This window comes from Solenopsis invicta, chromosome 4 (genome assembly GCF_016802725.1).
Source record: "Solenopsis invicta isolate M01_SB chromosome 4, UNIL_Sinv_3.0, whole genome shotgun sequence".
NCBI lineage: Eukaryota > Metazoa > Arthropoda > Insecta > Hymenoptera > Formicidae > Solenopsis > Solenopsis invicta.
Window position 1 is genome coordinate 4,301,665 of NC_052667.1, and position 11,930 is coordinate 4,313,594.

The 11,930-nt window shown below is 37.1% G+C and overlaps 1 protein-coding gene across 2 annotated transcripts; it reads left to right on the forward strand.

The window, feature by feature from the left end:
• Positions 1-4,941: 4,941 nt before the first annotated feature.
• On the forward strand, positions 4,942-11,745 carry LOC105195634 (elongation factor 1-alpha). Of its 2 annotated transcripts, none has more exons than XM_011161139.3 (5): positions 4,942-5,088; positions 7,604-7,778; positions 8,053-8,661; positions 8,870-9,145; positions 9,407-11,745. In XM_011161139.3, the coding sequence occupies exons 2-5, from the start codon at positions 7,635-7,637 to the stop codon at positions 9,761-9,763; spliced, it is 1,386 nt and encodes a 461-aa protein (XP_011159441.1). In that variant the 5' UTR covers positions 4,942-5,088; positions 7,604-7,634; the 3' UTR covers positions 9,764-11,745. The 2 variants fall into 2 exon arrangements, with proteins under 2 accessions (XP_011159441.1, XP_025992182.1); XM_026136397.2 differs by having other exon boundaries at positions 4,989-5,011.
• Positions 11,746-11,930: the final 185 nt, after the last annotated feature.

The window sequence follows — 11,930 nt, forward strand, 5'->3', positions numbered from 1 at the left end:
AACTGCAATGGTCATTATTCAGTTACGTAACTTTTTGAATCGCGACAGTACGTTTATCATTCGAATCCGGTTTCTTTCCGTACAAAAGACGCAGCGGATTCGTACTGTCCCTTCTCTATTCGCCTGTAGCAATTCCGAGGACCAAGAGACCAATAAAATTTAGGGGTCGCAGGCAGAACTCGATCAATATAGTCGAGTTTCTAAGAAAAATAACTTTGCTCATTGATCGCATCTATCACAAATATTTTCGGCGAATTGAACGAACGTAAAGTAACGCGAATGCACATTATCGCAGTCTACAAAGACATTCTGAAAGAATTAAAACTCTCAACTCTTGTTAAATCGGAGCCATTGGAAACGTTAAGCTAGCTTGGCTAAGTTTCTTAATTTTCTTAAAGTGTTCTCTCTTGCAAACTGTTGTTGAACGAAGGATTAGGGAGAAAACAGCAAAGAATAAGTTAAAAGTACAAAGATTAAACTTGTTTGTGAATTTAACTCACGTTCTCGCTACGCATCATTTTAATCATTAAATACTACTCATTACATTATTTAATTACTTATTTAATCAGTTTTTAATAGATATTTAAATATTTATTTAAATACTCGTTAAATATTTATTTACATACTCATTAAGTACTTAATTAATAAGTATTTAAACGACTAAATCTAATTTAATATCCAATTAAATTAGATTTAATGAATATATTACCAAACGCTTTTATTTCGGACAAAGAAAGTATTACAATTTTCTGTTGGAGCAAGAGAAATAAAAAAAATATTTCCTTTTTTTTATCAAAATTAAATATTTTACATTAAATACTTTAGATATGAAATTGTAACTCTTTAATTTTTAATGATATGTAATGTAGCTGATTAAATTATTAATTCATATGTGTATGTATAATAATTAAAATTTTAATAATTAACAAATAGTAATTATTAACAATACGCATAATTATACGCAACATATCGCAACACATTATTAATTGCATAAGAATTAATATAAGCCTTACTCAAAAAATAGTGTCATAGTTCAAGCTTTTTACGTGTACATGTCGTGTCTATACATACCGATTAACAATTGACATTTTCTCTTAGGTAACATTACAAGAATTGCGAAAGTGATATTCTAAATACACATACATATATCTTGCATAAGCACGGATGTATGTATGCTATTCATTCACGATTTCCGATGAGTCATCAATTTCCGTGTAAGAAACACGAGTACTGATATAGAAACAGTAACACATGCGTGATACATTCCATGATTCTCAGAGGTATATATTCCATTGACCATCAATAATTGATATCAGGAATATCCATATATATATGTATAGGAACGATTGCATATAACTGAAATATATCTAAACCGCAAAGTCTTATAAATACGGTGAAAGTCGTGAATCCATTCTCTAGCAAAAGAAGAATGGTTTTCAAAAAGAGAACGAAAGTTTCCGATTGAGAAATTAACGCGATATAATGCGAAATATTATTTATACTATAATTTATGTTATTATTTAAATTGCATAGAGAATTAATCAAGTATGATCTTGACATAATTATTATGTAACAATAACAGAGTTTAATGATATATCGACGGTAAAGTTAAATTTTAATTAATTTTACATTCCAATTAGCATTCCATTTTCGCAGCGCGGCCATGGATTTTGAGGAAATTAATTATTTAATTTCCAAGTCTGAGTGAATTCCTATCAGATCGCGATCTTGAGATTAGTCACTAAAATTCATAAGCGTAAAAACGATTCGAACCAAGATGAATGGATGCAAGAAAAGCTGTTACGAACGCAAAAGACGTGGCAGGAGAGAGTCATTGTCGTCAGGCAAGGTAAGCGAGTTCTCTTTGTAAAGCCGACAATTGTAGGACTGTAATGGATAACGTTAATACAAGCCGTTCCAAACAAAAATCCATAAAGAGTGTCATTGTCGTTAGGTATATAGATAGATGCAGGATTCGCTTCGTAATGTTCATAGAACCGTTAATGCCCCGAATACGCGATCTCTTTCTTTTACCTTTCACCGTTTATCTCGATGGCCGAATTATCGATCGCGTTGATATCTCGTAAATAAAGCAAGCTCGAAATACGTAACCGGCATGTCTTTTTATTCAACAACTAAAAAGATCGACCCAAATTCAATATGAAATCGAAATTGCATTGCAGTTCTTGTTATTTCTTCTTCCGTTTTGGACAAAACGAAATTTAAAAAGGATCTTATATCGATAAAGGATCGACAAGGATCTCTAAAATGCAATTGCGCTGTCTAAAATTTGCATTGTTATCAGAAACACAATGATACGTTATTGCTTCTTTCGACGTTCTATAATGCAGAATTTTTTAATATAAGAGGGAATTTATAGAACCAACTTGCAAAACAAACTGATCGGCGTTAGGACATAATTTTCGGAAAAGAAGTTTAAATCTTGCAGTTCTCGCATGTTTGCAAACGAAACGAATCCAACGGCATCACACAGATATTACTGGACAGTTTATCTGGAAATGGAATAAGCAGCCCTAAAAATATTAATAATATTAATTCCGAGTTTCGAATCTCTAAATTTCACGTAAATTAATTTTATTAAATTTTAAACATTATTTATTTGTCACGTAAAAATTTATTTATTAAAGGTTCGATACAATAATATATATACTTAATTACTTAACAATTTAAGAAACATTTTTAAGACATTTGTTTTGAGAATTTACAATATTTCTGTTGTTTTGAATTAAAAAAGAACATTTAGTTTCCACAATCTCTCTTGTATATTGAAAAAAAGTGTCATGGTTTCTTTTTTGTTAAATTTTTAAAACAAACCTTTAATCGAGAACAAGGGAAGAGAAAATATGAAAAAAACTCGTTAAAATGAAGGATTCCTACTGAAAAACAGAAACAGAACTTTCCCTGCGGAGAAGAGAACCGGAAAGTTGAAATCATCCATGAGAATCCATTGTATTTTATTTTTCTAACAAAAAAGATTCGACAGAACTATTGTGGGATATAAGGACGGCTTCAACTAAATTTTGACTGACTTAATCAATGATTAATTTATCAAACGATTTCTATATTATTTTGTTAATATAAATAAAATAATTGATTTTTTCTGTTGCTTGATATACGAGAAAAAGATCAGAATAATTAGAATCGATATATTTCATACATTTTTTTATATTTTATACGAATTTTGCCGCAAGCACTTAGACAACACACAGTATTTATAATTAATATTTATTAGTATTCACTTTTTTGTATATTATATAAATATTTTGTAGATATTTTATATACACGAAGCAAAAAAATTATAAAATCTTTATTCAAAATGTTATTAAAATATAAATTACATATTTTATTTAACATTTATGGTAAGTAAAAAAAATTAATATTTATATTTTATATTTTATAAATGTTATAAATATTTTTATGATATTTACGATAAATCTTTATAATCTGTTCAATTTAAAATCACAAAAATGTTTATAAACTATTTTCGTAAATATTTATAAAATATTCTAATAATTATAAATATTTTATAAATCTTTTATGAATATTGTTTGTTGTCTGGGTAATTCTAACGATTTATTTGGTTACGTTCATTGAGGAAAGTAACTATCATAGAAAAACTTAATTGATAAAACGTAACCAGTAAAAATAATCATGTTTAATTTGTGATTGCTTACGTTTTGATTGTGATTCATTTATTGACTGTCTATGTTTTTCCATGCCACTATAAGTGCAAATCTATAAGTGCTTGCATGACTTTTTTGATATATTTTTATTTTTATATATAAATAATTATAAAGAGATGTTTCAAACTAATAAAATAATAATTTTCAAACATTAAAAATTATTCCTAACAGCACATGATACTGAACGAATATCATGACATCGTATAAATTATACGGTATCATAATATTGTACAAATATTCATATAACATATTCTAGAATATTCTAAAATATTCTAGAATATTCATGCGATCTCTTGTACAGTTAAAGAAATAAAAAATTTATATTAAAAAAAAAATTTTATTAATATATTTAATTAGCAAATCAGTAAATTCGTGGCATGGCATTTTTAATCCTAACCAGTTAATTTTAATCTCGGATTTAACTTACTTTTCATTCTTTTCCAATTCTAAGAATTAGTCAAGCCGAAATTAAAATTAATTTAAGCTGTCTTAGTCAAAATAGATACAATTAATAGGCGATCAAGTTAACCGGAGTTCGATCGAAATCGCTCGTGATCTACACAATAACGATAATCTACATAAAATGCTCGACGTTACGGGACGCAACATAAAGAACATTCTCATCGAACGCGGCGGCGCGTCAAAGGGCGGTGCGCTCTCAGTGAACGCTGTCGGAGTCGGCGACTCGTGGATCACGCGAAGACGAGCTTGACGTTGAATGCCCCACGACTCACGAGTCTCACGACTCCGATACAAGCGAATTCGCAACGTTCAACGTTGAATCAGACATTGCTCACGGACGCATAAATGCATAACCAATTGCAATGCAAAAGCTGGTAAAAACGCTGTGTCGCTCGCATCCTATTGTCGCTCTCCCTCTCTCCTTCCCTCCCCCTCTCTCTCTCTCTCTCTCTCTCTCTCTCTCTCTCTCCTATTTCATCACGCGCACGCATACACGCGCGAATATTATCCTAGGAGCGCGCGCGCACACCACGCGTACCCGTACGCCTCGAACCCAGACGCGTTTGACGACGAGACATAGGCGAGAGAGGAAGGGGGAGAGGGGAGGAACCGCCAATTCTCATCGAAAAGTGAGGAAATTATTGCAGATAGAGGAAAGAAACAGCCATTCGCGAGTCCCACCGCCCACGTCACGAATTCGCGCACGTGACGTACGCGAGGCGCGTCGCGCGGCTCTGCCAGCGGCGGCGCTGGCGTCGGTGACGCTGGGTGCGAGGCTACGCCCCGAAACACCGTATGCGCATGTCACATCCGATCACGGTCTCTTTCTGTCGTGGCACCTGGAGGTGAGTGGTTGTTCTTAGTTCGCGCACCGGTTGACTATCCGACGAATCTCATCTGAGGATATAGCATCGGACGACAGGTACGGAATAGAACGATCGTCGGGGCCGCGGCGTGTTGTGCTGTGCGTATAGTTCGGCGATTCCGTCGTGGCTTCCCGCAAAAATCCTGACCGACACGGCGAAGTGCCGCATGGCCGGTCGGTAGGCCGTGTGCTGCCTCTCCTACCATCCGTTCCCGCCGGCTGTTCGCGATTCGGCGCGCGTACCGACGCGACCTTGGCGACGAACGTCGTCGTCTCCGCGGAATCGTCGTCGGTCGCGAGGACGAGATCGCGAACGGGCGCAAAAATGCCGGCCGGGTTGGCGGGTGGCGGCAGCGGCGGACGCGTCCGAGTTCGCGAAAGGAACGGACCGGATGCACTATGGCGGCCACGCGCTTGTCAGAGCGCTGGAACTCTGCGAATTCGCGAGTTCATAGGTCGTCCTCCGTTTTCGGGCGAGAGTTCCATGCGGTGGAAGTCTCATGTGAATCTTACTCGCTCTTACGACTCGGGAGGGGGGAGGGATCGAAAAATCGCAATGCTCGTGGCAGGACGCGTGCGGTAACGGCGAAGCCTGGAAACCGGAAGCGCGAGGTTAAAGGTGCTCTCTTTCTCTCCTTCTCCGCCTGTTTCGCTTTGTCTCTGTCTCTTTCTCGGGGAGTCGCGAGTACACCCGGAGGCCGTGTGCAACGCGACGACCTTGCACGGCGACTTCTGGAACGTGCTAGAAATCGATTCCACGAAGAAATGATCGCGCGAGCGTTGCCGGCGCGGCAGCCGTCGACTCGGAGGAGCCGGCTCGCGAAACGAAATTTCACGTAAAATTTTTCCCCGTGTACGGAGTAGTTGTCGAAAATTTCAGGGCGAAAAATTCGGGAAAAATCGCACGCACGAATTCGCGATTTCGCGCAGTAAGTCAGATCGGTGAATAAAATCGCGCGAGAGAGGATTCTCGTCGACAGAGTCTCGCGAGGTACGGTCGACGAACGTGGCGGAAAAAACTGGGCGGTATCTCTCGAGCGCTGAGAATACGCGATTCTGCGGAGCGCGATAACAGTCTGTTTCGCGAAAATCGTGGTTCCGCCGCGTCACGACTCGATTAGAAATGCGCTTGGAGAATCCTCGCCGGCTGCGATCGGCATCCGGTGGCGCATCTTCGGATGATTTTCCACGCAGCGCCGCCGCCTCCGCCGCGTGCTGGACCGCAAAGAAAGGCGGCATATTTGGCCACCTGATCCGCCACGTTTGCCTGAGATAGCCATGATTCGTAATCTCGTCGATTTTCTCCCCGCGAGTCCCCGTCCGTCTTTTTCTCTCCCAGTCCATTCGAATACCCGGGTATCTCGCGAGAAGAAGAGGAAAGAATAAAGAATATAAAAAAAAAGAAGAGAATCCGTAATAACGTGGCATAGTGTGCGCGATGCCGAGCGTCGCGACAATCGTGGCAACAGCGCGCCGCTCCTCCTCGTCACTTACAAAATGGCGGCCGTCTGCCATTCTCGAATGTTCACGCTCGGCCACGTGGACGGCGGACAAAGACCGCCGGAGATGACCTCCGAACGCCCTGAGTAACCGAGTTTGCGTGGACTCCAGACGCGCCCGGAAAAAAATGGTTGCACCATCTGGCGCAACGCGAGACCGGCGCGTGAGCGGGCGACAGGACTCGATCCCGGGAGAATTTCGCAACTCGGTGAAATTCTTTTCGGAGCTTACGGTCGCTCCGGACGTCGTTCGGTTCCATATTGCGTGTCGTTAATCGACTCTGTACGAATACTTAGTCGGATAGTCTCCAATACGCGAACTCAATTGTTACGAATTAAGCCCAGAACACTATTGTAGATGAATTTTTACTCAAGTGTTAATTTAAGTTTAATTCAGTTTTTGTTATTAAAATTTTAATAGCTTAAAGTAACTTTTAATCAGATTTTTTTACATTAAAATAGTGTCAGTTCAGTTATTCTAACTTACAATTTAGCCATATGTTCATAGCTATAAAATATACATAAAAATGTATATTTAAAAATTTCTTGGTTATGTGGATGATTTTTCACTAAAGTGTTAATTTTTTAGTTTAATACTGTTCTTTTTAATAAAATTTTGATACTTTAAAGTAATATTTAAACAAAAATTTTTTTTATAATGAAATAGTATTGGTTATTCTAATATTTTGCAATTTATCCACATATTCTTAAGCATAATAAAGTAGGCATAAAAATATATTTAAAAAATTCTTATTATGTAGGTGAATTTTTCATACAAATGTTAAATTTACTAATATTTTTTTTATTGAAATTTTGATATTTTAAAGAAACATTTAAAATAAGATTTTTTACATGAAATAGTGTATTTTAACATTTGCAATTTATTCATATTTCTAGAGATAAAATAGACATAAAATATATGTATTTAAACAATTCTTAATTATATATGGGTAAATTTTTAAATAGTGTTAATAATTTTATGAAAAATATGTCTTATTCCAGAATTAAACGTAATGCGATCAAAAGCCTAAAATTTTTTTCCATGTTCTGATTCAATGCCATTTTATTTTCAGAGTACCAAAAGAACTCACCTAAAACTACAAAATGGGAAAGGAGAAGATTCATATTAACATCGTCGTCATCGGACACGTCGATTCTGGCAAGTCGACCACCACTGGTCATTTGATCTACAAATGTGGTGGTATTGACAAGCGTACCATTGAGAAATTCGAGAAAGAAGCCCAGGAGGTAACGTCTAATTAATTTTTATACTATTAAAAGCATATTACATAACATGTGTTAATATCACTTATGACGCACTCTGTGCAACATGGTGATGATTTTTCTTTTTCATATGATGAAATAACAAAGAAATATTGTTATATGAGAATTAATTTTCTTTTTTATAATTTTTTTTACTATAAATTAAAATTTTTAACTTGAATTTATATTAGAATAATAGAAAAGATTTAGAAGGATCTAGAAATAGAATAAATCTAACGAAAATACAATTATTTTTCAGATGGGCAAAGGTTCCTTCAAATATGCCTGGGTACTCGACAAGCTCAAGGCTGAACGTGAGCGTGGTATCACTATTGATATCGCTCTGTGGAAGTTTGAAACCTCTAAATACTATGTGACGATTATCGATGCTCCTGGACATAGAGATTTTATCAAGAACATGATTACTGGAACCTCGCAGGCTGACTGTGCAGTGTTGATCGTCGCCGCTGGTACCGGTGAATTCGAGGCTGGTATTTCAAAGAACGGACAAACCCGCGAGCACGCTCTTCTCGCCTTCACCCTCGGCGTCAAACAGCTGATTGTTGGAGTTAACAAAATGGATTCCACTGAGCCCCCGTATTCCGAGACCCGATTTGAGGAAATTAAGAAGGAAGTCTCGTCTTACATCAAGAAGATCGGTTATAACCCAGCTGCTGTTGCATTCGTGCCAATCTCTGGCTGGCACGGAGACAATATGCTGGAGGTTTCCTCCAAAATGCCCTGGTTCAAGGGATGGACTGTGGAGCGTAAGGAGGGCAAGGCTGAAGGCAAATGTCTTATTGAAGCTCTTGATGCCATCCTGCCACCCACCAGGCCGACCGACAAGGCTCTCCGTCTTCCCCTTCAGGTAACATCAATATTTCAATTTAATTCTTAATTTTCCCGCGAAAGATCTTACATGATGATAATTTTTTTACTCTCATTCGTGGTTTCCACCGGAGGATTTTTAATCCTTTGACGGCCAAAGTTCGTCTGATTTTCTATGAAATATTATAAAAAAATTATTTTTATTGAAATAAAATAATATTTTAACGTTTTCTCAAACATGATTGCAGGATGTGTACAAGATTGGTGGTATCGGAACAGTACCCGTCGGTCGTGTCGAGACTGGTGTACTGAAACCTGGTATGGTTGTTACCTTCGCACCCGCTGGATTGACTACTGAAGTTAAGTCCGTCGAAATGCACCACGAAGCCCTTCAGGAGGCCGTGCCCGGCGACAACGTTGGTTTCAACGTCAAGAACGTATCTGTTAAGGAATTGCGCCGTGGATATGTCGCAGGAGACTCCAAGAACAACCCGCCTAAGGGTGCCGCTGACTTTACTGCACAGGTTTGCTTATTACACTTAATTACACATTCGTTTTATTAATCTCTGACACTATGATGAAAATATAATATATTGCATTCGTGGTTTCCACCAGAAGTTTTCTAATGATGGTCGAACGCGTCTGAGTGTCATGTTTAAATATTAAAATTAAATACTATTAACTTGTGACATTGTGATATGTAAATTAAATGCTATTAACTTTAGAGCATTGTAACATATATAAATTATAAACGTATAATTAACGCAATTATCTGTTTTTCACAGGTCATCGTGCTCAATCATCCTGGTCAAATCAGCAACGGATACACGCCCGTATTGGATTGCCATACTGCCCATATCGCCTGCAAATTCGCCGAAATCAAGGAGAAATGCGACCGCCGTACTGGCAAGACCACCGAAGAGAACCCGAAAGCCATTAAGTCTGGTGACGCCGCCATTGTTGTCTTGGTACCTAGCAAACCTATGTGCGTTGAGGCTTTCCAGGAGTTCCCGCCTCTGGGACGTTTCGCTGTTCGTGACATGCGTCAGACGGTAGCCGTCGGCGTCATCAAGGCCGTCACCTTTAAAGATCAAACTGGCAAAGTCACCAAGGCCGCTGAGAAAGCCCAGAAGAAGAAATAACTATTGTAATAGTTTCCGTGCATACACCGATAGTTTCCGTGCGAATATGGCGCCGGGCGGGCAATGGCGTACACCAGCCGATGTAGCTCACCCTCCTTTGCACGACTCACGGGAGACGAATTTGACAGCATCGTCTATAGCGGAGTTCCCTGGATCGAGGACTTTATCGCAAACTACAATTGGAAATGAGAAAACGACGATCCAATCGCGAAGATTGGTATCTCGTGCATGTGAGATCGCGCGATTACCACGCCTTCTCAGCGTACGGACATTTCGCTTGTCGAAATGGCTCCGCCATTTTTTTCACCGTAAGGAGTTTCGCAGGAAAGAAATGTTGAAGACACTCAATACCGTTGGCCCATGTGTATTTTCGTCTCGCGGGAGTCGCAAGGGAGAAGAGCGAACTTCGTGCGAGCTATCGTATAAACAACGTACACCTACCAACTTACATCATAACGAACATCAACATAATTTAGCGCGGCTTAATTATATTTTCTAATTACTTATACGGAAATAAAATTCTGTATATATCAGAGATACTCTAGAAAAAACATGTCATTATTACTCTTCGTCAACATCGTTACTCTGTTTGATAACTTGTCAAGTTTATCATCCCTTTTTTTTACAAAACAAACTCATCGCTCTCACATCTACGGTAGCTATACGATCTGACCACGAAAAAAATAATATATATCGCGGCGATATCCGTATTATTTTGTCTTCTTGGTAGCTTTTTTATATTGATCGTTTAAGACTATTAATTCAGAAAGCTTAGTATAGAGAGGACGGTAGTAGACCTTGACAAAGATAGATTTCGTTGGGATATGGGACCTGTTGTTTCCTCTAATTATCTTTCCATTCAATTATAGATAAGAGTAAAGGTAATTCAAGTATCCTAAAAAGGAAAAAAGAAATTTTTTCTACGAAATATTCTTATCCAACTAACGTCAAGCAGGAAGTTGCATGCGCAAGAAAACGACTTTTGCAGTGACTTTGTATCTTTCACCTTCTCGTAATTTTTCTACAAACATTGGTTAACGGTTTTCTGTACATACATATAAATACCAGCGATGACGAGTAAGAGCGAAAAATAAAGAAGCTGCGGAAACGAGATGCCGGTGATTCACTATCACCAATCCGACTCCTTGTCTTCCCCGCAACCTGCCCGGATGCTACATCGGCATTTCCATGAAGACTTAAAAAGCACTGAATTTGATAAGCTTTATATGAAGTTTCTGCTTGATGATATTAAATTGCATAAAAAAATTAAACTTTGCGCGTTTTATATGATAAACAATTTAAATTTCAATGTAATAAATGTACATAATTTACGAAGCATTTTATGCATTTGTGTGATCGACAGACGCCACGGTATGAAATTTTGAAATGGTTCTTAAACTGACAATATTTTGAACACTTATTTGAACGCATAAAACATACGTAAGCACAATTTATTTATTGGTACGTATGAGATTTGAGGTAATGCTAATACAAAATTAAATAAATTGTGATTTATGACTAAATGAAAATTAATAGTGTAATTGTGGTATACAATTAATCAATTATCCCATAGAAGACGCCGAGTATTCTATATAAAAAACGTGTGAAGTTTAATATTGTCATAAATAATATTTAAAACTGTTAATTGAAATAATTAGAAATATGTTTAGTAATTTTTACTTTTGTTTGCTTGTGTATGCGCGCGAATTATTACAATATATTAATTTTCATTTTATCTATCACGTATCGCGATTCAGAAATATTTTGCACTATGTTTCATTGCCTCAATTCTTATATATAAAAAAATTGCGATTATACGTATTTGATATGTGCATTAAGTGATAGAGCATTTCGTTAAATGTATTTTGTTCAATGTAAATCTATTTTACGAAAAGTACGTTGTCAATCAATTTTGTTTTTTCATTTGATTAAAGTATGTGTATGCTCGATGTATAAATACTAAAATATATAAAATTTAATTATGGGCATGCGTTATGTGTGTTTATATTGTATATATTATTAATCTTATTACTGTAAGAGAATTTGGAATCTGCATTTTTTAGTTTACACATTGCTTTTTATTTTTTTATTATTTTTTTGTATTATTGCTTGATGTGTTAATATTTTTAAGTTTTTGAAAATTAATTTGGCTGCTGAAATTGAAATT